At 37.5% G+C, this 27,318-nt stretch overlaps 1 protein-coding gene across 7 annotated transcripts in view; it reads right to left on the reverse strand.

The window, feature by feature from the left end:
- Positions 1–27,318, reverse strand: part of KIAA0825 (KIAA0825 ortholog) — a 252,687-nt gene that overhangs the window by 183,321 nt on the left and 42,048 nt on the right. For all 7 annotated transcript variants that reach the window (XM_035310864.1, XM_035310865.1, XM_035310863.1 and 4 more), the window contains 2 exons: positions 22,952–23,120; positions 18,136–18,805 (listed from right to left, as the gene is read on the reverse strand). In XM_035310864.1, coding sequence (XP_035166755.1) covers positions 18,136–18,805; positions 22,952–23,120 — 839 coding nt within the window. The remainder of the gene's footprint in view (positions 1–18,135; positions 18,806–22,951; positions 23,121–27,318) is intronic.

Raw genomic sequence — 27,318 nt, forward strand, 5'->3', positions numbered from 1 at the left:
CGTTAGACAGTGTGGTCCCTAGGGCAGCAAAAGCAGAAGCGTGCCAAACTCTTATGTAAGATTGGTGCTAGTGCTTGTGGATTTGGATAACAAAAATGTGTTATTGGCTACTCCGACTTTTGGAAGAAGTTAGCCTGAACATCAACTTGCTTTGCTCATCCACAGCAATTTGGAAGAGCTGGTCAGGGGAAACCACTAGAAGTAAATTTCCTTGCACATATGGTCAATTCCACGCCCACAGTTCTATTCTCCCAGAAATGACAACTCACGCATTAAGTGCTTCATGGCAAACAGTGCGCACACACCTGCATATCTCGAGCTTGATTGAAAGATCTTACATACATCGCAGGCTCTGTGAAGTTTCAAAATGATAATGGCAAGATTCTGCTTTGTTGAACAGGCTGCTTGGATGAGATGCTTTTTTTTTTTTTATATATATATAGACAACACACACATCATAGTCCTTTTTTTTCCCCCCCATTTCTGATGTTATACAAAGAGGTCAGAGAACTCATACAGTTCAGAAAGAGTGACATCCGTCTGTGATGAAGATGGTATAAAGCTGTTGACAGCATCCTAGCCAATTCCCAGAGAACCATGCACAAGGGGATTGGAAGCACTTGAAGCTGATCTCAGCTTCCTTCCTGAACAGCCTGCAGAGCGTTTGCTACTCTCATTCTTCTGAATGTGATTGTTTCTGCATTTCTGAGTTTAATTCATGTAAATCCTTTTACAAGGAAACAGCTGCAGTAGCATCTTTAGCTACAGGCTCATGTCAACAGGACATCCATGGAGCCCTCCTAACAACAGGACATGTGGGCTTCCTGTGGAGGCACTACCTTCAGAGGAGAAATTCTGAAAAGGGACAGAAAGACTGGTTCGGAGGCTACAAAGAAGCAAAGTGGATCATATAACCAATGTCAGTGTTACAGTGAGCCCATTTTGCCAATAATTGCTCCAAATAGTGGTGAAGTCAGAAGCAAAACAAATATGGAGAAGTAAGAAAATGCTCTGAGCTCCTGAGCATGGCCTCAGGCTTCATTCCATGCAGAACAAGAATCACACAAATGCTCTTGTGCAAAACCATTGCCTATACTGAAGATTTCTGAACTGAAGAGGAGCCTCAGGGGAATTTCATCAATGTCTAATACTTGACGGGAAGGTGAAGAAAGGAAGGGCCAGGCGCTTCTCAGTGATGCCCAGTGCCAGGACAAGGGGCAGTGGGCACAAACTGGACCACAGGAGGTTCCCCCTGAGCATCAGGCAGCACTTGCATGCTGTGCAGGTGACGGAGCAGTGGCACAGGCTGCCCAGAGAGGTGGTGGAGTCTCCTCCTTGTAGATCTTCAAAAGCCTCCTGGACATGGTCTGGCCAACCTCACAGGTTGAGGCACAGACCTCAGGTGAAATAGGGATCATGGAGAGGCTGCAGCAGAGGTCCCAGAAGAGGCTGGTCAGGACAACAAAGCCTACCAATACACCCAGGGTTTTGTGCACAGCCCTGAGGGAGCCTCGGTTTTCAGGGTAAAGCTATAGAAGAAATGGTAATTTCTGGAAAACACTATTTCTCCTTCACATCCACCAAGGATAACATAATTACTCTGAGAAGAGGTAGGAAAAGAATGCACTTAAGGCTTCTGCTACATAGATGATGGCCTTCTCTGGGGCAGGGAGAGAGACAAAGATTTCACTCAAATTAAATACAGCTTGCACTACTTTTACGTAGCTTGATGGTTCACAATGGAAAACTGGAAGGAATCAAAAGAATAAGCTTGTAAGGTTCATCCTCTTGATATATCTACATTTAGAAAATCTGTACTCTTGACTTCCTCTCACTTACAGGCAAAGGGTGCATAAAGAGTGATTTATTTCCTCAGGCGTGCTGATTCACCGCCCCAGCCACCGAGTGACAGACAGCAGAAGTCTGCCATCTGAGAAAAAGCTGACTCTCAGAGAGCTTTGCTGAAAAACAAAAAAAAAAAAAGAGAAAAAAAAAAGGAAAAAAAAAAAAGCAGCAAGAAAGAAAGACTAATAAAAATGTCTTTCAAATTGTGCAGGATTATGAAAGTGCCAGGTAAGTGCAGAGTTTGTCTTTGCCAGAGACCATTTGGCTGATTGCACCTGTACAGACGTAGATTATTTTTCTTCAGCAGGTAGGAATGAGCAATCTGACTTAGGTGATCAACCATCCTGCTAAGACAGAGGCTAGAGACGGACTAGACTGGGTTTTGAGTTTCTGTTCAGACCTCATCCAGGCCTGGTGACGTCAAAAATTAGCAGATGCAGAGTCCTTTTCCAAAGCAACAGGAAAGCCCCAAATGCAGGCAGGTCCAAGGATGAGATAAGGCTGTAACATATCAGATATTACATAGATGAAAAGAGGCCCTGCGTGAAGGCAACAATACCACACCCATAAGGAACAAAAACTATTCAAGAAAAAAAAATAATAGTCTGATAGTAGACAAGGTAAAAATGCAGGTAACAAGCAGAATAAGCCAGGTACAACATCCTCCTAATTAAGATAGCCTTCCGTTATGATAGACTTACATCAACAATAAAAGCACAGATCTAGTTTTATTTTATTTTTTTTTAATGGCCTGTATTAGCTCGGAAATGTCATTTTCTCTTGAAGAACAGCTAACAAAGATTAAAGAATGCTTAAAATGCCTTCTCTTTGGGACAAATTACAAACGGAAACCATGTAAGCTCCTGTTCCATCTTCGTTGTTATTCGACTGGAATTCTTTAGTTCTCGCAATTCTCCCGGAAGTGTTTCAGCATCTTGATTCTATGATTCTGTCACTCTATCACCTTAACATGAAATCCACAGGTCCTGCATTCTATACCAGACTGTTAGTCCAGGTTCTTAGGTAAATTTTAGCCAAAACAGTCCTACCATCCACACGGAAACCCTTTTCACTTGCATTTTCAAATGTTCTAAGCCTAGATGAGTTTTCTTAGCGTAAATTAGGACAGAAGATCCACCTTAAACGAGGTTATGGGTCATCTTCCACCCAGCACCTACTCGCACTCAAACCGTGAAATCCTTGCGGTAGTCATCCCACAGTTTCCTGCTTTTTTTTCCTCCCTCCTTCCTTAGGATGCAAGGTTCGCAGAGTGTAATTAAGAAATGTGTCGCTTTGCTTGAATATTTCATCTGCTAGCTCCATCTGATGCCCACTTATTTCAAGAATCAGTCAACCACTGATACCTGCTTTTCCTTTTAATGTCTCCCATCATTTTATAGACATCTATACTCACCTACCTTCTTACAGTTTTTGGTTTCAAAGTGAAGAATCCTAGCTTGCCTATTTTTTCCTTATATGGAAGCTGTTCTAGCTGTTTCTCCTTCCCTAATTATCTTCCACTTTTTTTTTATGGCAAAAACTAATGAATATGTTTATACAGAACACGGACTAGTGAAATACACGCTATCAATACTATATAAAGAGACACATACAATACTAGTGAACTTGTGGACAACTTTGCAATGCTATCAGACGGTTAAATTAATAATAATTATTAAATTAATAATGAATTAGTAATTTATCTTCTAAAAAGGTAAATTAAATACACTGTAGAGGCTAATTCTGCTCAAAATTAATTCTTATAGAAAACGTACAGAACTTTCTACAGAAAGAAACTGCCCTTACCAACAGAAAGTACGAAGAAAATAAAGAACCAAGCAGGACAAGAGACACCCTAAAAATCAGCACGTCACTCAAACTTCAGGGTTAAATTCAGCGTGGATGCAGTATGTCTTCAACAATGGATCTCAGACGTCTCTCTCTTATTTGTATATAACGAAAAACTATTTTCTGCTAAATAACGTGACTACTTCGGAGCTCTTTGGAATTAATTAATTAAATAAATAAATAAAAAGCGTTGTATCAGAAAATTTTACTTTATCGGTGATTGAGTTTAGAAGTGCTCATGTGAACTCTAAGCCAGCAAATAGGTTAACTGAAATATTTTTCAAGAAACACAGAAAAACGACACACTTTCAATAAAGTATTTGATCGTAATACCTAACCTTCTCCTAAATACTTAAAATCAGTAGCAAGATTTCTGCCTTCTTTACCTTACCACTTGAAAAGATATGCCCTTATCTCTAAAAATGAAGAATCATCAGAAATAAGGCTGTTCTGGGTCTTAATGATCTGGGTACACCTGCTAACATATAGAAAGCTTCAAAAGTGGTGCGCTCCTCAAAGCTGCAGCTCTTGAAACCATTAGAGTGTGTTCCAATTTTCTTGGTTATAGCTTGGAAGCATTTAAAATCTCAAAAGCATAGGAAAATATGCATATGAATTAATCCTATAACCTTAAAGTAACTTCAGTGATTTTGTATTGTCTGGGCCTGGCACGTTGTATTTTTTAACTCTTAGGCATTCACAACGTCTCAAAAAATGGAATGGCTAACTCTGGTCATTTGAAGTCATCCAGGGATGTGACACAGTAAAGTGTGGTACCAAAATCCCTGCATCATAGGCGAGCTGGCTGTGGATGTTCAAGAATAGCTACCTTACGACAGTGCTGCTCTCAGATTAATTAGCCTTACTCTTCAGTGTACAGAGACACATGGCTAAACTGCTTCTGAGACTCACGGTGGAATCCTTGGAAAGCAACCTGATGACTGCCTTCTTTAGTGATTACAGCGGGGATTTCTCCCTCAGCAGGAACCAAGGGTTTAAAATGCTTTTAATCAATTTTACTATAAAATACCTTCCCAAAACATTAAATATCGTTCCCCTGCCCCCATTTATAAGGCTTAATTTCATATAAGATAGATCTACAATATTGTTCTTCTAGGGACACAAGAAAGCGATGTCGGGGATTTCATCCAATAACACTATATGAGGAAGAAAATTGAAAAGAAAACCTGTAATATTAAACTTAAAGTCTAACGACAACCTGCATGCAAATAATAGAGTCATTCCATAAATGGAAATAACATTTTGTTAAGATCTGAAAAGAAATGGCCTAATAAAGCAAGAGAAACTCTACTACTGGTAGTCACTGTGTATAGGGATATTTCAAGGGGTAGATTTTCAAAGCTGTGCACAGGGAGTTGCATACATAAATTCCATTAGCAATAATGTGCTCCTCACCTCTCAGCAATATTAACTTTTAAGTGATGCTATAACTATTGCAGCAATCTTGCATTTATGACAGCATTCATCTGCACGCAGTAACTCCTAGGCAGAGCTTGTATATAAACTGTACTGTTATTTCACTTGCATTTAGTAATGATACATTCAATTTTTACGGACATCTGCTCACAGTTTTCTCTTCTTAAGCTGCATGTTGATATATGATTTTTAATGTAACTGCTAGGTTTAAATAATTAGTATTGCTGGATATAATCACTAATTTCCTCATACTGTAAAAGGCAACTTAATATTTCTGCATAGCAGATGTAATACACAGTACTACACAGACCTAAATTATTACAAACAGTGCCAGCAGTTTTCTATACACAGTACTTAAGATAATTATAAAAAATCATCTTCATTACTGCATGCTAGCATTTTTTTAACAGTTTAATTTGGATAGGTTACAAGATACATTCAAATCACACAGATACAATTACTGCAAACCCAAGAAGCTATAAAATGTTCCCCAACAAATCCCTTTGACCCTGTTAATGTCTGTTCCTTGTTAATCTAAGGCAAACATGGTTTGTAGTGTGCATTTGTTATGGAATATGAAAAAAAGAAAGGAAATCCCTTAACAGTTGTTATTGATTCCAGCATTCACTGACTGAAAGTTAAGTGCCGTTTACAAAACAGAACAGATGCAGATGCTGACAAAAAGGTAAACAATTGTTGCATGGCTTACTGCCAGCTTCTAAGCCAATATATTAAACTCCAAGTGAAGCACATTTCCCCTATAGATTGCACTTATTGCCACTTCATTTCCTATGTGCTCTGTCTCTCTATTGCTGTGCCTGGCACTAAGCTATTTTCAGTTCTTTGGTGACCCCTGAGGCCTAGTGCTACCTCACATAGCCATTAGTGAAGGGAATTGCATGTGTCTGACATGGCCTGAAACCAATTATTTGATATTTTCTTCTGAATGATGCCCAACTCTGTTGGGAATGAGCAATCATGAAATAATTTACCTCCTGATTTAATTTTTTCCTGCACAAATTAGTTGTAGCTGAGCTAGCTATACACAGCTGCCTGTGACATATCTCTGTCTTATCAAGGTTCTACTTGAAATGATGAAAAAGGGGAGGGGGGAGGAGAGCTGAACAGAATAGGTTGGGGAATCCTGCTTTAAAAAGGCATTGACAAGTTTATCAGATATACTGATCACATGTACTCTCTGCTGATTGAAACTGACAGACCCATAAAGAACTATCAGTGCAGCAAAGGAAACCACACGGATGCAAACTGTTATCAGCCTGTTTAAGGTTTTTTAAACACCTGTCTTACTTTGGAGCTCCTTTTTAGTGCCAGTGGGACCTACAGGCGCCATGGGACGTTGATAAAAAACGCTCACGCAAACAGATTACATGTTGGCTCTGTGTTGTGTCCCCCTCCTCCTCCCCTTTTTTAAAATGGTCGCAGATCTGAAGATAGGAAACATTTTTGTATTAGACATCACCATTAACTTATGGCTTTTGTAAATGCTTACAGTGTACATCCATACTGTGCACTTGTCAGAAAATGCAGTGAAGTATGGGATTTCAACTTGTGTATAAACATGGTAAGCATGTATAAATCTGCATTTATTTAATCAAGAAAGGGTGTCTGTCATAGGAAGGGAGATGTCACTGCCAGCTATTAAACAACCTCTGTGAAGACAACACTAATCTTTTGAAGGAGATTCACTATACATGAAATTTTAATCAAATCTACTCCGTAATGTCTCCCCAGCTAAATGAAACCAGTTTTCACCTCATCGTGAAGGTTGATTCCAACATCAGGTTGCTAGATGCTACCTAGCAAAAACCTAAGTCCTTTGTTAACAAGGAGTGTATTCGTCTTGTCAAAATTAAATCTTCACTTGTAATCACGTTCATTATAGGGAATTCCTCAAGTGCTCTGGAGGATGAAGTGCCCGGTAATAATGACTAATAAAAAAAACCTTTACGCATAGACACCTACCTCAGCTTGATCTGAAACTACAACGTGCTCCTTAACTTTCCACAGTACATGTATTTTCTAACAAGTTAGAACACACCCTGATCACACACTGCAATTTCTGGTACACAGTCACATTGTAAAGAATTCAAAAGTAAACCAATTAATTAGTCTATGAATTATGACTAAAGTATTGATGGGTCCTTTTAAGGAATTTAGCAGGTGGTATCCAATCATTTTCTGGTAATTTTAATTATCAGAGTAACGAAATAGCAGAAATTCTTTCATTTCTCCTTGGTTAAAACGGTCTGAAAACTTGGAGATAGGCTATATTTGCAGTTGTATTTGTGGCTTTTTTAGATGATATTCTATAAATTACAATTCCTTCTGAAGTAGTGACTAGAGGTAAACAGTTCTCTTCAGAAAATTGCAGGAATTATCCTATGGCAAAATGCTATTCCTTGGAACATTTCCCAATAGAACCGAAACCACGTTCTGGCCTTCCCAATGCCAGAAACTGACTCCACACAATTACTATTATTATTTAATTGCTGTTGCCTACATAGTGGGCTGAGGGAGTTACTGCACTCCCTAAAGTCTTCACACACCCAGGAAACGCCAAAGAAGAGCATAAAAGAAAGCATAACAACTGGGGGAGCCTGTAGCAAACTGGAGATGGCACTTATTTTGAAAGAGAAGAGTTCGTGAAGAAGTTGATCTTCTTCTGTCTTTGCTGGAAGAGAATGATGTACGGCCAGGTACGTCAAACTTTTTAACGAATGCTACCTTTGAGAGGACTTGCGTGTGTTCTGTAAGCCATTTAAAACACTTAGCTGATAAAAACAACTGCAATTTTTATTTGAAATCACTGCAATTAACGTATTTATTTTTAGCTGACTTAGGTTTCTTAAATATCTGCAAATACAAAAATGTCTGCTGGCTTTTTTTTTTTTTTTTTTTTTCTATCCTCTGCACTTACATTCACAGTAGAATGCTTGGGTTTCACGCAGATCGGTTCATTACAACAGACCCACTCTATTAAAATTAGATTGCTAGGAACTTCCAGCCAATCACAAATTTCTATCAAGCGCTCATCATTCCTTTGTGTAGTCTACACTTGATATTATGTATTTCCCTAAATAATAGATTAAAGTGCTTCTGTCACTTTAGCTTCTTTTACTCCTTGGGATTTCCAAGATATAACAGAGGCAGGTAGTGACAGCTTTTGTTCTAATAGGAGAAAACACTCAGAAAATTACTTATAAAGCTGGAGTCGATACTCGTATTCCTGCTTCCTACCTCTTGATATTTCAAAACCCTATTTAGGCAAAATCACCACAAAGTTCTCAAAAATACTTTGCAAAGAATACAAAAATCAGAAAGAAGTTTAGGCACACAGAAAAAAAAAAAAAAAAAAAAACAAAACAGCAGGCATTGCCATTTCCAAACTTCTAGAGAAACATCTTTGGAAATTGATAACCTTTTAATAAATATTTTGTAGACAGGATCAAACATTTTTGGTGTTGCAAATATAGAATTAGTCATAAATTAGCATAAATATGCACGTATTGGTTCCTCCTCATTGATACTATATTATTTAAACACCTCTTTATATATATATGAGCTTTTTATATAACTCCTTTTAACTGAATCAACTCCAGAGAGTCCCCAGTGGCTAGGGGTACTAAAAATCTCGAGAAGGCGCCAAATGTTAAATTTCAAACTCAGATGTTGGATTGGGTTATAACAACGCTTATTCTCTCTAGATAAGACAAGACAGGAGTATCTGCATTGCCTTGCTATATTCAGCAAATGTAGAGACACATACTATAAAATGACCAAAAGAAAACAAACAACAACAACAACAAAAACAAATAACAAAAAACACAAACAAACAACAACGAAAACTCAGTAAATTCGGCATCCCCTTGATTGAAAATAGAAGGGCTTTTTACATTTCTAAGCCTAAGTGACCATGAAAAACAGATTTGTGTTCTAAGTTAGCACAGAACATCCATCCCTTGGATATAACACATCTTCAGTTTAAATAGATGTATTTTTCTGCAAAACAACCTACTGGGGCTAGAATCATTTTGCCCTTTAAAGTTAAACTTTCTCTCTGAACACACATTTTGTGACGGTATAGGTTCTCTGTCCTGACAAAAATTCACAGCCAGGATCATCTAATTAACTTGTGTTTACATGATGGTGGAAATACGTGTTGAAAAGTCTCCTGTAATAACATCCTTTTCATTCAGCAATGCAGGAGTCTCTGTAGTCTCTTTAGAAGACATTTTTAAGGTCTCCTCTCATGGTTCTCTCACGGTTCTACACATTTTTCTGCATGCAGCCATATATTCTGAAGTAAAAGGGAGCCTAGCTTAGCAATTCTCAAATTTTGTCACTTACAATTAAATAGAATACTACAGTATATGAATCTCAGATTGACCCCTGACCACTCACAAAATATCAAACTGGAGAGTAAGTCACTTTCATCTTTTAAACTTGGGAGGAGAATGCAATAATTAGAGGGCATAGTGAGTTAAACGCTCCCTTCATGCTGAGGAAGAACACCCAGGTATGCTGAGGGAGCAAAAAGGAAGATAATTAGTTGGTGTTTGCTAATTGTGGACATTTTGAAAGAAAAAAAAAATAATAATAATAATAATAGTATTTTTTTTTTTTTTTTTAAAAAAAAAAAAGAGAGACTTGAATTATGTCCCCTTGAACAGAATTCAGTAAACAGATTCAAGTTCCTGTTGGCAAAGATGAAGTGACATAACTTCATCAGGACACAACAGCCCTAAAAATATGACCCCAAAAACCCATCAACTATTTCCGATTTAGTAATATATAACTTTGAAAGCAAAGCTAGTGCTTACTTATCTTGGTAAATAAACAATATGCCAATAAAATCCCAGAATGGGCATCTTTTCAATATGACAGTGGATCAATAATGAGATTTCACTGTCAGTTTTCACATTATGAGCTTAATAAGTAATTTCAACCAACTGCTCTAAAAAGAAGGACGGTATTCAGGCATGCTACCAGCTTTGAAATTCTGTCAGTTCCACTGACATTTCAGTAACTTAGATACTGTTATCTTACCCCCTACTATAAGCTTAAAAAGTAACAGGCTTAATGCTTTTGTAATCTTTACAAAAATGTCATTCTCCCACTAGAAACACATCTGTGGTCCTAGGGTATTATGCTCATGTGGCCTTTAAAAGAGTACCTCTTTCTTATTAAAACTTCTGCTCTCTACGTTCAAACAGATGGTTTTATTTTCTCCTCAGCTCTACTCATATTTCCATTTAATATAATTGTGCAGTAGAAATCAAACACAATACTTGCAAGGATAAGACATAAATAATATGTGACAAAGAGGCTATGAAACACATTATTTCCTAGATTAAATGCAAAGACATTTATTTTGTTTCCCCTGAGTAATAGGATCTTGTTTTGGCTGTCAAAATTTTATAGGTTTCCCAAGGAACAAAGACAACTGCAGAAATCTGCATCATATCTGTATGGCCGTTGTTTTTCTACCCTAACTCCCTATTACATATCCCTACCCACACTGTCTGCTCGGTATCTTTTCAGTAGGTGGGAAATAAACCTGTTGCGTATCTCAACGCTGATTGACTTATGATACAAAAGTAGGGATCTCTGCATTTTTAAAGTAAAAAAAAAAATCTAATGAGGACCTCTGGATTTTTACTCATTCCATACGTAGGATTTATGTAATTTTCACTGTGATGTAATTTTCACTGTGATGTGAAACTCTTCATGTTTTCTGGGAAGGCTATATACACATAACATAGACTTAATACAGTTTTAATTGATACATATTTCTTCCCTGCCTTTCACTGATGGAAACTACAAGTTTTTTTTTTTATTCCATCTGTGTAGAACATCGGGAAGACTGTGGCATAGATCACTGTATAGAGTGGAGTTCAACGAGCCACTGGTTGTAAACCCTGTTTACATACAGGTACCATTCTTCATCAGCAATTCTCCCATCTATTGCTTTATACAGGCCCCCTATAGCCTGCTCCTATAAAAGCTGCACTACCAGGCACTCTGCAGTGACAAAAACAGCAAAAATAGACGAGAAAAGATGTCAAGGAGGCAGAAATATAATTATGATATAATCAGCTACTTTTGTCGTGCAGAAATAATAAAAAAAAAAAATGCATTTTTGTCTTCAATATCTAAGGGTCGCTACAGTATACATGTAGGAATTCAAATAATTTAAGGCTTAAATTTATGAAAATGCCTTTAAATAGATTTCATAGAATCACAGAATGGTTTTGTTTGGAAGGGACCTTAAAGCCCACCCACTGCCACCCCCTGCCATGGGCAGGGACACCTCCCAGCAGCCCAGGCTGCCCCCAGCCCCATCCAGCCTGGCCTTGGGCACTGCCGGGGATGGGGCAGCCACAGCTCCTCAGTGCAGCTCAGAGTAAAAAGCCTGTTCCTAGTGTCTAATCTAAACCTACCTTTTGGGGGGTTTAAAGCCATTCCTGTGTCCTATCCTTACACCCCGGACAGAGAGAGTCCCTCCCCAGCTTTCCTGCAGCCCCCTTTAGGCACTGGCAGATTGCTGTGAGGTTTCCCCAGAGCCTTCTCTTCTCCGGGCTGAACAACCCCAGCTCCTTCAGCCTGTCTCCATAGGAGAGGTTCTCCAGTCCTTTGATCATCCTCATGGTCTCCTCTGGACTCACTCCAATACTTCTGTGTCCTTCATGTGCTGGGGTCCCAGAGCTGAGCGCAGGGCTCCAGGTGGGGTCTCAAGAGAGCAGAGCAGAGGGGAACAATCCCATCCTTCACCCTGCTGCCCACGCTGCTGTTGGTGCAGCCCAGGGTACGGGTGGCTTTCTGGGCTACAAGCACACATTGCTGGCTCATGGTGAGCTTCACCCCCACATGCTTCTCCTCAGGGCTGCTCTCAACCCATTCTCTGCCCAACCTGGATTTCTGCTTGGGATTGTCCCGGCCCAGGTGTAGGACTTTGGCATTAGATTTTTTGGAAAATTCCACAATCGTAAATTTCTACAAGTAAATTATTATTATTTAATATATATATATTTCTAAAGCACTTCACCTTTAGTAATAAATTGCAGATATAACTGAAAACTAGCATGCATTAATGCAAGGATCTGGGATATATAATGGACTGGAACTATTGGGGTGGGATGTCAAACGGGACGTTGTAACCCATAAAAAATATGGGCTACTTTATATTAGTGTGCCTCACCAGCACATCAGAGAGATGCAACATGATCTTCTGGGAGACAACAGTAGTAAGGCAAGTGACCACTATACCTTTTCCCTTCATCCTAAAACTTCTTAAAAGCAAGATTTCATCGACTACACATAAGAAAACCATCTTTCAGAAATCAGTTGTCACTACAATGCAAATATTGTAGATTATCTACTATAGATTATAATCTGGACAGAAATCTCAACAAGGGTGCAAAGGCATAAATATTAGTTACATGAAATCAAGTCTGGGATTCTTTAATTTCCATATATAAATGTTGAATAAATTACACTGAAGTTATTGAGTCCTACTTATTCCCAGACATGAACCGATACATTTTTTTTTCATCATGCAGCCACTTAACCAGCAGGTATCAATGCTATTTCAGGCTTATTTTTGATAGATATGATGAAGATCATACAAGATTGGTTGTAGGCAATAATCATGGCTCAAGAGATCACAAATGAGCAGAATTTAAATTAAGTGGAAGGATAAAAGAAAATCTGTAACTAAGGTTCTTCATTTCAAAGGGAGGAAATGATAAACTAGTGGAAATAAAGCCATGTGGATGTGAAGGTAGAGGAGAAATGAAATTTCTTAAAATTACAGGCGCAAACCTCAAAATTTGTATTTCAATTTAGCTGGAAAGCAAATTGCTGGGAACGTCTAAGAACAAGTGACATCAAAATAAACTGTCCTTACCACGTCCTTTTGTTTAATCCCCTCAAAGGATCTTTATGGAAAGAGGTTACTCCAAAGCCTGTTTCTCTTCTTGTTCACATCTCTGCTACGCAAATGCAGCTCCTCTAAACAACAGTCAGTACTTCTACTCAAGTTCAGATAATACACCATATTTATTTTTTGTTCCGTAATCACTATTATGTTCCTTAGCAGCTCATGGATATGTAAATGCAATAAATTAAGAACACCGTAATTGAAGGCACACTTTGGATCTATCTACTCAATATATTCAAGAAAATGATACTTAAATATATCTTTATAATAGTATCAAGTTGGTTGTATTTTGGAGAAAGAAAAGAGAGAGAAAAGAGAGAAAAGTTGCTGGACACAAGTAAGATGTTGGTAATATTGGGGTAAAACTGAATATTGAAACACTTCATTGAAAGTGATTTAATTACTTTGTAGCTAAAAACATATTTAGGCCTATCTTCATCACCTTAGTTCAGCTTAATTTTTCAATAATATTTTCACAAAAATAAGCAGATACTGGTTTTGAAAACCATGCTACATATTGTTTTATATTTAAAAAAAATCTCATTTAGGGTTTTAAAGTTATTAATTATTTAAGTATAGAAATATATTTCCTAGGGGTAAGTGCTATTATATTATGGTTTCTATTCATTTTAAGGGTCTCTGGCAAGTTTACTACAAATTTAAAATAATAAGTGAATGAATTTGAACAAGTCAAAATAAAAGAAAACCCAAAGCTCTATACTTTATTTCGTTTTAACCATAGGAAATTATAAAGTAGCCTAATTAATCCACATTAAGTATTTTCTCCCTCTCTCCGCATGTACATAAAAAACCAAAACACTATGTAAATAAAACCTAAGAAAACTTCCCACTAATACATAAAATGTGTATAATGTCAGAGTTTTAAAGTTTCTTTGGCTGATGTCTTATCACTTGTAAGAGTAGCTGTTTCTTCATCTAAAAAGAGATGAAGGATTAAGATAGGTCACAGAAGCCTGATTAAACTAGCTTAACATTTTTGTAAGCAAAGGAACACAATGAAGTTCAAATACAATCCACATTTAACAGACTTACTGCGAGTAATGAACCAAAATGGAAAATGAAGCAAAAAATCACAGGAGATTAGCTAAAAACCAGCTGTCTGGATGATGCATTACATGCTAATTATGTTAACAAATACATAACTTTTTTTTTTTTTTTTTTTTTTTTAATGCTTAACAGTATGTAAGTTTCTGAAAGAAACAATTAATATGATAGAAATACAAGCAAAATATATATATATATATGTATTTGGGGGCAGGATAAGGGGAGCCTTCCTCGGATATTATTTTAACAAATTCAGAACACTGATGTTGTGCAGAGGGTAAACACACCAACGAGGGGGGGGGGGGGGAGGCATGCTAGATAAAAATCTATTGCTAATGCAGCCCAGCTACGAATGGCTGAATTGTGCATGGTTAAAGATATGAAGAGGCACTGATTTACCTAGTAACAGGATGAAGGTAGAACGTAACACGAGCTACCTCCAGTACGGCTGGCAATCAAAGGTATCACGTTCCAAAGAATTTGCCTCTTTTCACCTATCAATTTGCAAGCGTGTGTCTCAGCATTCTTACCCTCAGTCCTGATAAACGGATATGATTTTGTTACAGTAGTTAACAAATAACTCTTCTAATAGAACGTGAAAGGAAAAGCATTAATTCCTTACTTCCTAAATAGATTGTTATACATGAAAAATTTTGAAGATTTATAACTCTGTTAAAGACTGTTACAGACTGCCTTCATATTCCAGACAGAAGTAGGTCATCTATATAAAGTTTGATGAGGTTCTGCTTGTTTTACTGTTGTTTTCTTTTCTCTCCTGTACAGGAGGATCAATTACAGTAGTTTTTAGGAAAAAAAAAAAAAAAATTCCCTGGGGGGGGGCTAATAAAAAAAAAGCTTTTTTGTTTTTTTTTTTTTTTTTTTTTTTTTTTTTTTTTTCTTCTCACCTGTGAGATAACAGTCCCCATTGAATGCTCTAGATTAAATTATTGTGCTGTTTTGAAATGTGCTGGTTTGGTGGTTCCCGGAGGGCAGAGGCAACATGCATCAAAAAGTAAGAAACACATTGGTAGAGCTTTCTTTCAGCAAGGAAAACAAAAACAAATATCCTTCCCCTTCCCTTCCATTCAACGCCCCAGCATGTGTGGCTTTGCTATTTTTTTATTTTTATTTTTTTGATACTCAGAAAACTGGGTATCACTGTCAAGCCAACCCATTAGAAGTTGTCTTTTAACTTAAGCTATGTATAAACACAGACTTCCACTCTTGACCGTCTGAGGCCAGCAAAGGCATCCTGGACCTAATCAGTATTTAATAAGAGTTCCAAGCAGGAAAAGCCACTTGACAGTAAGAATTTGTCTACAGTTATAAACCTCACAAAACAGTTATCCTGTAGATTTTTTTTTTCCAAAATATTTCTTTCAGTATAAACAGACTTGCGAACACTTTAATTCCACAGGGAAAATGCCTTTTTCTGACTTAGCATAGCAGAAATCTGGTATGGTACGGTCAAACATTTTGAGGATTAAATGATATTAAGAAACAACACTTCTAAACACATTTTATGGCTGTACTGTGATTAACCCCGGCGAGCAACTAACTGAGCCCCGCAGAGCTGCTGTTCCCTCCCTCCACACCGCGGGATGGGGGTGAGAATCAGAGGGGCCAAAGTGGTCCTGCTTTAATTGTAGCAAATGTTTTAAAAGTCACTAGCAGCTCCCAAGACTTACATTGTGTATTTTCGCTTTACTCTGTCCTTTTAAATTTGCAATAAAGCTGTGCACTGACTTAAGGACTGTAATCCTCCTTCACGTAATACTGAAGCTGTTAATGTGTGTCTTTTTAGAGAGCCACCCTTACGGTCACTTTAAAGTCCATGCCTTAGATAAAATGGAGATAATGAGCAGTTTTAAGATGTTCTGAGTGTGAAAGATTAAGTCACAAACTTCTAGGTTTCATAGAAGCACAGACAGGTTTGTGTTGGAAGGGACCTTAAAGCCCATGCAGTGCCACCCCCTGCCATGGGCAGGGACACCTCCCAGCAGCCCAGGCTGCCCCCAGCCCCATCCAGCCTGGCCTTGGGCACTGCCAGGGATGGGGCAGCCACAGCTCCTCGGGGCAGCCTGTGCTGGTGCCTTGCACCCCGCAGAGTAGAGACATTCTTCCTAATATCTATTTTAAATCTACTCTTTTTCAGTTTAAAGGCATAACTCCATGTCCTATCAGTATAATCCCTGATAAAGAACCCCAGTCACTCTCCTATCACTGGTTACCTACCAGTCGTTTTTGGGCAGTGAAACCCTTTCCTGGCTCATAACCCCACGTGTAACTCAAAGATACTCTTCTCGTCATTTACTGAATAACAGATTTACTGACACTGCTTCTTGTTTCCCACCAACACTCCATCCCTCTAATTACATCAGCTTTATCTTGACCTTGTCATCTTTTCACATTATTTGTCTGCTTACCTCTTCTTTTACTTTTTCTTTCATAGGTTCCTCTGTATTTCAGTTCCTGTTGAAAAGTTATTTCCACTTTCCTTCCACTGGAATTTCTAGTTGACTTAGATTAGCATGTAGATGGACTTTAAAACTCACAAGAGTATAATTTTCTTCTGAGTAGACCTGACCAATCATCACCTCCCTGTGCTGGGTTTTCACGGCAAGGTTTTGGTCATGGGGGGCTGCAGGGGTGGCCTCTGTGAGCAGAGCCCAGCAGTTGCCCCATGTCAGAGAGGAGCCAGCTCCAGCTGCTCCAAAAGGGACTTGGTGATGGCCAGAGCTGGGCCGTGGGTGATGCTGGTTGGGCCTCTGGGTGAGCAGGCTGAAGAAAGGGAAAAATAAGAATCTTTGGTGCTACAGCAGCTGGGAGAGAGGAGTGAGCACCAGCCCTGCAGCCCCCAGGTGAGTGCAGCAGGAGGCAGGAGGTGCTCCAGGCAGGCAGCAGCAGTTCCCCTGCGGCCTGTGGAGAGGCCCCTGGTGGAGCAGGCTGTCCCCCTGCAGCCCATGGGTCCCACATGGAGCAGATCTCCACGCTGCAGCCCGTGGAGGAGCCCCCGGTGGAGCAGCTGGATGTGGCCTGGAGGAGGCTGCGGCCCATGGAGAGCCCCCGCAGGAGCAGGCCCCGGGCCGGAGCTGCAGCCCGTGGAGAGGAGCCCACGCAGGAGCAGGGGGTCTGGGGGGAGCTGCCGCCCGTGGGGGACCCGTGCTGGAGCAGTTTGCTCCTGGGGGATGGATGGACCCCGTGGTACGGAGCCGTGTGGGAGCAGTTCCTGAAGAGCCGCAGCCTGTGGGCAGCCCATGCAGGTGTTCTGAGTTTGCTTTTAGTTCTCACTGCTCTGGTTTGTCGTTAGGACAAAAAAGGAAAAAACAATAGCTGTAATACATTGGTAAAGCTGTAACACATTGGTAACAGCTTAATTTACTGCTTTAAATTCCTTAGAACAAGAAGAAATGACCAGGTAGAACTAACTATAACTAATAGTATATTCACAGGAATAGGAACCCTAAATGTTTTGTTTGTTTGTTTGTTTGTTTGAGAATTAAGATCTGCAGAGTAATCTTTTTGGGTCACCTCTAGCATATGAATCTGTGTACTTCATGGTCAGAAAACTTCTAGCAATCAAAACAAAAAGTGTAGGGAAAAGATTGAAGAGCTTGAAGACCTTGTGTTTTCTAAAATCTGGACCAAATAGTTCTTATTCCATTGTATAACTAGTTGGAGTAAGTTGCATTAAAAAAAAAGAAGATTAAGATAATGACATTGTTATACAGTGAAGTATAAAGGGATTTCTACATAAATAATCATAAGATAATTTCCATTACTTTAAAACCACTTTTTATCACAATTCTGACATAGTCTATAACTCTATTGCAATAATGCATTTAAAACATAAACCTGTAATTAATAACCTTTGGACTCTCTCTTCAGATGAAATAACCAGGTGTATTGAAAAAAAAAAAAAAAGGTCATATAATCAAAATAATATCTAACTACAATGAACATAAAAAAAGTCTACTAACCCACGGCATGAACTGTTCCTCTATGCTTCTTTGAAATCTTGTTTGCCTTAACTATATGCAGAGCATTTTCTTTGAACTGCAGCTCGCAAAGTCTTTCAAGGAGAACTGTTATTTCCTCAGTGATGGTATCCAGGTAAGTTTCATTAATAAACTTCAATGATGAAGAAGGATCAATAGTTCCACTTAGTACATAGAAATCTTCTTTTATCATTGTGCACAGTGTGGGTATTGAACTTTGGTAGCCATGAACGACTTTATCAAAATTTGTTTCACCACAGCTAGACAAAATACAGTTCTGTAGAATATCACTAACCAGTTTATTCTGCATGTTTTGATACCTTGTTAAGACTTCTGATTCAGGGTAAAGAAACAAAAGTTGCTGTATGCACTGAGTTTTAAACTGTATTTGTTGTTGCTGAGCATTAGTATTTGTTTCTTCTTGACTTTGCAGTCTATTTACTAAAAATCGTCGAAGATGCAATCTCACGTCATCCCAGAGAGATTTCATGTCCATAGCTGAATCATCCTCAATGGCATGAATGGAAGATGTAAACTCAAAAGACGTCCCGCTTGGAGTACAGGGAAATGAGACACCACACTGACTAGAGAGATCCAGAAGGAAGTGAAGTATCATTTCTTCTTGATTTTGCTCATTTTTCAGCAAGCTTTGCTAACAAAAGTAAATCAGACGGCATTTAAGAAGTGTTTTGTTAACTTTGCTTAATAAAATTAACAGCTTTGTGCTAGAGTACCAATTATTTCCAATGCTAATTATCTTACCAGCAAATGAGAAAATGAAACAAATTGCTCTATAAACAACAGAAATAACAAAAGGCTGTTTTCCAGTGAATTTATGCTCCCATCCATATCTTTATCTACCTACTCCAGTGAATTTACATTCTTCTTCCCATCTTTCTTACATCCTCAACCCATTTTGTCAATCAGTCCTATCCCACAATTCAAAGGAAAGCCTAGAAAAAAACATAGCTCATTAGAGAGGCCTTGGCAGATGATATAGACTGTTGAGGTCCACACACACATCTTGGAAAGAAAATTGTATGAAATTAACATTTACAAGGATAATAAGAGGTTTTGCTCGTAAAACCAAGACAGGGATTTATAAAATAAAAACCTGTTGCCTTCTGTGTTCTGGTTCAGCAGGCAACAGTGAGAAAGGTTATTCTATGCATAAAATAATCTGCCCAGAACTTGCCTTAAAGAACTACAAATAAAAACTTAAGAATTGAACAATGGGCTTAGATCAAATAGGTCAAAAGAGTAAGAAGCTGCGTATCCTGTCAAATCTAGTAGCAGACTGATACATTAACAGTATGGGAGCCTCAAAATACATCTCAGCTACATGGACTGAGGAAGAAGGAAGACAGTTAACAGGAGATCCATGAATTCACACACACAAAAAAATAATGAGAGAAATTGCTGGCACATTTGATTCTCTGGGTTTCAGGAATCAAGCGGGCAAGTCTGAAGTGAATCAGGATATGGAGACCCTCTTGCTTGCTCCCTCACCTCCCATCAATTCTCTCCAAGATCTTCCAACACAGAAAGTGTTCTGGCAAATCGCATAAGTATAGATCTTTCCTCTCATGTCCTTTATTTGGGTCTCTCCAACCTATAATGCAAGGCTGGTAAGGCTACTTTCAGAAACCTTCTACACTCAGAACTACTGATTTAGTTAAACTAAACTGTTTACAGGAAATAATCAGTTTTATTTCTTTTCTCATTATGGAAAAGAGAGAAATAAATCTTATTTGAGTATGGTAGTACTTCCATAATTTTGAAATAAAAACGTTTATTCTTTCTACTGTAGCAATCTTTTATCAATAGATAATTTAAGAAATATAAAAAAGATAAAATTCTTGACAAACTTTTTGGTGTGTTTTCTTTTTTTTTGCATGCTTTTCAGTCACTAGCCATTTTTCTTCCACTTCACATCTTTATTTCAGGGAGCTCCCTATGAAATTTTGTACTTACTAGCAGGAAACATGTTGTAGACAGAACAATAAAGGAAATTATCAGTCAAGTATCTTCCTATAAAAACATGCATGTGATAGAAATATGTGGAACTAGTTAATATCTTAAATAGTAGAAATTAATATGCATATATGTAAAACAGATTCAATTTCCTTTTGTTGTCTACTAAAGCATTCTATGAAGTGTTGTGGATGCAAAGAGAACGTGTTGAGCTGGTAAACTGAGACTCTAGTCACTAGCTGCTGCTAGCATAGTTAGAGCAGCTGGAAAGTCAAGTGCTCACAGATAGATTTATAAATTTAAAGTTTTTTGTTTGTTTGTTTGTTTTTATGAAGTATGTTCAGTGATTATATTATGAAATAAACAGAACAAGAGAAGCTGTGATCAAACCAGTGATTGTAACTCATGCCTTTAGATGATGAATCCAAAATGTCTTCCAAGCAAATCCCTATGCTGGTTTTTACAGTTAAACAAAAACATTTTTATTCATGAAAGCCAGTAAGAATTTTAATAGTTTCAAATGCTTTGCAACTTAGACTAAAAGATATTGTTAAGTTTTTCTTAAAAGAGATTTGTCATTGGTTTAGGTGGTAGAAAATTTAATGAAGATGTGTTCGTGTACAGATTCAGCTTTGAAGTATTTAAAACTACAGAATAGTACGCAGAATGATGAGGTTTCACATAATTGAAGTATTTTAGGGTTCATGAAGAACCTCTCAGTATTTCCATAAGAGTTTATAAATGCTTGACAATACCACATTGCATTACTTTTTTTTTTTTTTTTTTACTTTTGTTCGAGAAGCTTAAGAGATATGTGAAATCCCTAACAAACATACATAATGAGGTATAGTAACAAATAGGGATACTGTCCTGGGGTGGAAAGAAGGTTAATTTTACTGAAGATATATTGTATGATATTTAACTTGTCACTTGCAAGCTTTTAATTAAGTCAACTGAGTAATTAATTCACTAGATAGAAATACACCATTAAGAAAGGTCAGACTGTAGTAATCTCATTAATGCTGAATACAACTGAAAACAGGCTAATGCACATGTGCTTATGGAGCTAAGGATGAGTATAACTTCCTACAGATGGACAGACGGTGCTAGTGCAGATGCACATTTCATCTGTAGTCTCACCAAGGCAATAGGCTGGCTTATCTGAGAAGCCACGAGCCTGAAAACAGTTTTGTCCCGGTTCCCAGGCTCCACAGACGTTCGTTCTCCCATTAAGCTGTGAAGCATTAAGGTTTTGAGGCTTCTCACTCTTCGCTGTTCAGCAGCCTCCCGAAGAGCTGCTCCGCGGGTTTACCTAGCCTCTACAGCCCACAGGCAGACTGTCATGAAGTCTGTAGACTCTTGGGGAGCTGAGAGCTGGAAAGCACGTTTTGCATACGATACACCCAAAGTGTTCCAGAGATGGGGATATTTTGGAGTTTGCCAAACAAATGCCGCCACCTGGTGTTCAGGTATATGGCTTAAATTGACCCGCGAGAAGGATGAGCACGGGCAACGGACGCACCATTGCCATGCCCTCTTCTGAGGGTGTTAAGTTAGGATATAACGGGACTAGAAGTATCAAACAACTTGTAAATCCGTATTTTCTGGGATTCCCCCATTTTGTCTAGATCAAGTCTGACAAGCATCAGTCCGACATCCTCGAGCAGCACGATTATTAACAGCTACATGCATACTGATCACCCATGTAAGAAAGGGATTAAATCACTTCCTCACCACATGAACCTGGCCTTCCTAGAAATGACTTCATAATTTGACATATCTTAAATTACCCAGGGCTATCAGTCATGTAATTCACTGGATTCAAGTGAGACTGAAAGATCAACAACCAGTTTTATGAATCAAAAACAAAAACAAAACCAACCAGCTGAACAAAAAACACAACCCACCAAAAAGAATAATAAATAAAAAGGTGATTTGATGAAGCTTGAGCTTTAGCCAGGAGAAGTCCCAAAGGAGAAAAAACTCCACTTCTTGTAACCGGGTTCCTTCTGCCAATATGGGATATCTTATCTTAAAGACGTTCACATCCAATGACAAAATCATGACAAAGAAGTAACCCAGAATAATTCACTGGACAAAGTCTATATTTATTTGGGTTGATATTTGTATATATATATGTTATATAAACAAACATGTATGTAGTTTCTATACAAAGTTGAAGGCTGACATTTACTGAGGTATTATCCTTCACTTATTTAGACAATTCAGTTTTCCAGAATTCCACTTATTTATTCCATGTATTTATTCTAATGCTAACTTTTCAGGAAAATTTGGGGTAAAAATCACATCTTTTTTCACCAAAGTGAAATGTGACTTCTGGTTAGGTCCAGAACTTGCAGGAAAAATGGATGTAGCTCCCACATGCTGATTTAGGAAAAAGTAGATACGACGTTAATGCTTAAACCACACATAAAGTGCAATAATCTGTATTAGATGGGTTATATTCATACTGATACAATTGAAGGGAAATAATTAAAATTAACAGACTGTGCGTAGACAGTAACTTTAAACGTTTTCACCTTCAATTGTTTATAAAACAGTATTGGTGATGCTGAACATGTGGAATTTTTTTAGGCCCACGTTTGTCTAGTTCGGACATGATCAAAAGGAAATGTAAATCCCTGCTGCAGACATAAAATCAGGACTAAGCTTTATGTTAAGTTTTCTGAACTATATTCACAATAGTGAAGACTGAAATAAAGCTAACAGGAAAGAAAACAAAAACAAACAAACAAACAAAAAACCATAAACATCATATAACCAACTTTCCCAAACATTAAACTCTGTAGTAAACAATTTTTACCAGGGTCCTGAGGAACTCCATCAGCTCTCCATGTGGTGTAGATGAAGGTCTGAGAGAAATAAAATTGCAGTTGTTGAGCCACTGAAGGCAGTCATTCGTGGTTTGCAGTATTTCGTCAGTACATATTTCATTTACTTCTGATTGCAGGTCTTTAAGACACTGTTCCATGCTATAAAGAAAAAAGAAAGAAAGGGGGGGGATTTTTTCATGACTTGGAAATAAAATTATTTTATATATCCCATATTTCAAAAACAAAAACTAGGTCAATTTATTGTAACACTAGTCCTTCTTCTTCATAAATTAAATTACTCTCACTAAATAAGAACTGAACTTCCAGCATTATAATGTATTTTAAAAGAGTTCTCACACAATCTTGTGCTTTCCAGTAAAGCAGTTGGTGAATAAGATATTGCTCACCCTAAAAACTGGTCCTTGGTGTTTAATTAGCTAAGGAAGGTAATATAAGCTGAATTAACTACCATATACAAAGGTGAATGTGTCATTCTGTTCCTTTAGCAATCAGCAGTTGCTTTATAATACAGCAGATATTAACAACTTCTTAAAGGCCGATTGACACACCACAGAAAAAGCTGAAAAGAATTTTAGTCACTTTTGCTGAGAAAGCAGATCTTTTATTTCCTTTTTTTTTTTTTTTTTTTTTTTTGTTATTAGAATATCTGAAAGAAAGTTTGTTTTCAAGGAGCTGATCCACTCCTTAACACCCCTATTTGTGAAATCATGTGTAGTTGATACGGTAATTGCTGTGATTCCAGTTGCAAAAATCACAAGAACAGCTGATTATCCAAACAGGTTTCATTTCTGTTGCTGTTTCTATTTGGCACCTACACAACAGGAACAGAAAATAAAAATCCAGAAACAGTCTACCTCCATATCATTTCCTACAAAAACACCTTTTCACTATTTCGGAACTACTTATCTTAAAAGCAATGCTTAATGTTTTATCTGGTTTACATTAATAAAATGGTATTGGCTATTAATTAAACCTAGGCGGACCTGGGTTTAATAGAAACAAAGCCAACACTAAGACCAAATTTTGGTTGATGGCAACACAAAGCAATTCCCACTATTACTTGAATTTTATTCTGGAGTATATTTGCTAAACTCTTTATGTTCTTCGAGCTGATAAAGGATGTAAGGTTTCATGCAAGTTAAAGTTTAGTTCTTCCTGTTAAGTGGAGTTAAAGAACTAGATGACACCCAGCTAGCTCTTTACAGATACTTCAGTGGCTGATACTTTTGATCATGTTGGTTTCTATTTTCATGACATCAGCCAAGCAAGAAAGCCTATTGTACTGCCTCTTTGTTGCATATAGATGAAGTATGTTTGTTTTTCTTTACCTGCTCTCTAACATTTACAAACTAATATGTTTGGCAAAGTAGACAAAAAGATTAGAAAAGAGAAGAAGAGGAGAAAATGAGGGTAGGAGGAGAGGAAAGAAAATAAACTGAATATCAAAGTGTGCAACAAGGTAAAGTGTATTACAACTAGTGACAAAAATACCACCCTAAAGACCTCTGCTTTTCCAAAACACATGCAATGTAACTTTTTAAATTAGTAACCTCAAGTACTGTATGGGTTTTACTTTTCTGCATAAATCCTCTGTACAGAAAGACTAATTCTACAAATGTTTATAAAGCACGTAATCTGCTGATATTATGCAATGTAGCCTAAGCTCCTTCTGGTTGTCCCATTCTGATCAATAACGATAAAATAAATCACTTTCATCCATACCTTTGGCAACAAAGTCTGTTAATTTGAATTGATATTTTAGAAAATCAATGGAAAACAAAAAGCAAATGATCACACCATTATGTGCTGAGATAAAATACAGACTGGGTTTTCCCTTTATTTGTAAGTACCCTACAACAAATATAATGTAGTTTAAGTGCCGAGTGCCTATAACCTTTTGAAAGGGGAAAAAAAAGCATACGTTTCCAAGACAAGGATGACTATAAAACTTACTTAAGTAAGTTACTTACCTCAAGTTTACTTACTTTTAAATTTAAAAATACGTGGGTCATTTAACAGCTTATTTTCCTATATTTAATTGTATTCGGTAACAATTATGGATATATTAGTTTCATATTTAAAAGGCATGATAAACCAGTCAAAGTGTTTTTTACTGACATGAAGACACTGCATTTTACAGCTGCATTATCTTCAAGAACCAAATTCAGTAAGTGGAACGAATGGAAAAATATATTAAAACTTCTAAAATATTATGAATACATGGGTGGTCTGCACACCACATAAAAGTGAAGTGGAGGTTTTTTCAAGACTTTTCTGAGCATCAGTGAGCTCAGAACGATGTGCGCTGAAATGAGTGTCTGCTCATTGTCACAGGACCTTATCAGGAGCACAAAGGCCTTCCACTGAAAAACAATCTTTCTCTGCCTGTGGCCCCGTCAGGTCCCTGGTGGGACGGCCCAGCCATGGATGCTGATTCTGAACTTGACAAAAGATTGGCACGTATCTTTTTAACTTGTGAAACCCGTTCTTTGGAGTATGAAAACAAAAAATGCCTTCTTCACACTCCTTGACTCCCGGAACATGGCTTTTATGGTGGTGTGCTGATGTGCCTCGTTCAGCCATACCCAACAGGTTAACAGCACTGGGCATTGTAAAAGCGACTACTGCTCTTAGCCTCTGCCAGTCTGCTTCAATTAGGAACCAGCTTTCACGCCCACCTTCGACATCTGAATTGGCGTGCAAGGCAATAAAACACAAGCCAGGGACAAGCCACAGCCTTTGCGGGAACAGATATTTTAGTTATTTGTCCCAACACTGATAAGGGGATTTGGAGGATACATTTCAGTGGACCTCCCTGTGGGTATAAACCATGATAATTCTATTAATTTTGTTTAATCCTTTTATCTCCGTAAGGTAGAAGTGTTATTTGTATTAAAACTGTTTTCCATTGAATAAAATAATTTCATACTGTTTACTTACAACACACTGTAGTTAAACTCGATATCAAAAACATTGCTATTTCTTTTATGATTTTTGTCAATCACTTTTATGATTTTTGTCAACATATACTATTACATAGTATAGTACTCCTTTATATTACTTAAATTAATACTCCTTTATATTAATTAAATTAATAAATGTAATATTTAGGTTTTTGGTTACCTCTGAAAAAAAAAACACTATGTGCATCATCTGAGTTTAGAAAGCAGCTATTTTAAATAAAAGACTTCCTCCAAATTATAATTATCCTTACAGTATATAAAACTTTATATTTTTGTACTTGTGTAGACAAGAGTCTGTTTTCCAAGTTTGCTGAAGTTTCAAAAACTAACCAAAGTATATGATCTTGATGTCAAAAATATGCTTAAGGTATGTAATGAAGTATATTCTTACAAACAAGTACACTCACAAACAGCTATTTAAAAGGCTATATTCATTTTTTTTCCAAGTAATCCTTTTTCAGTAAAGGTTAAATTATATTTTAGTAAGTTCATTGCAGTAAACCAGCTCAATTTTTTGGAACAAACTGAGGCATCAATCCAGATGATATCAACGGACACTCTGCATGCAACGACAGGACTGTAAGTTGTCTTAAAAGCCTTTGTGCTCAATGGAAAAAATACAGCCACGTCTGTGTGCAACCCCATCTGAATCAGGCAGACAAGACCTGGAGGACCACAGGGAAATCAGACGTAGCTCTGTAGATAATGTTTTTTTTTTTTTTTTTTTTCCTCTTTACCACGGTTAACAGGTTTTTTGTTCCTTTTTTTTTTTTTTTTTTTTTTTTAATATCATCTGAAACACTTAACCTTAAAGATAAGGAAAGGAATCCAATTCATGTTTTAAATGAAGAGGTACCAAAATTAAGACATCGCTGGAACTAACCAGAAAGTACTAAATTCTTCTGTTGGAATTGAGCCTATTGGTACTACATTAGAATAGCTGTGCATGGTCAGTCAGAATTTCTGCATGTGCCTGGCAGTGGTCACTAGGAGATGTCAAAGAAAAATTTAAACAAAGCAAACCAGAAAAAAAAAAAAAAAAAAGATAATATTTCTCAGAATATTTTCATCATCTTCAGCAGTTTGTGACATAAGGATTTAAACCAGATAGCATCTTAGCATTTAACAGGCCTCAGATAGGTTTTCTTCCATGACTGCTTCCACTTGTGTTTCATCCTATGGAACTGTGGGAGAGGGAAAGGGAATGGAACAGGAACGGAACGGGAATGGAATGGAACAGAACAGAACAGAAAAAGAACAGAACAGAACAGAGCAGAAAAAGAAAGGAAAAGAAAGGAAGAGAATAGAAAAAAGAAAAGAAAAGAAAAAAGAAAAGAAAAGAAAAGAAAAGAAAAGAAAAGAAAAGAAAAGAA

Source organism: Oxyura jamaicensis, chromosome Z, assembly GCF_011077185.1.
Source record: "Oxyura jamaicensis isolate SHBP4307 breed ruddy duck chromosome Z, BPBGC_Ojam_1.0, whole genome shotgun sequence".
NCBI classification, from domain to species: domain Eukaryota; kingdom Metazoa; phylum Chordata; class Aves; order Anseriformes; family Anatidae; genus Oxyura; species Oxyura jamaicensis.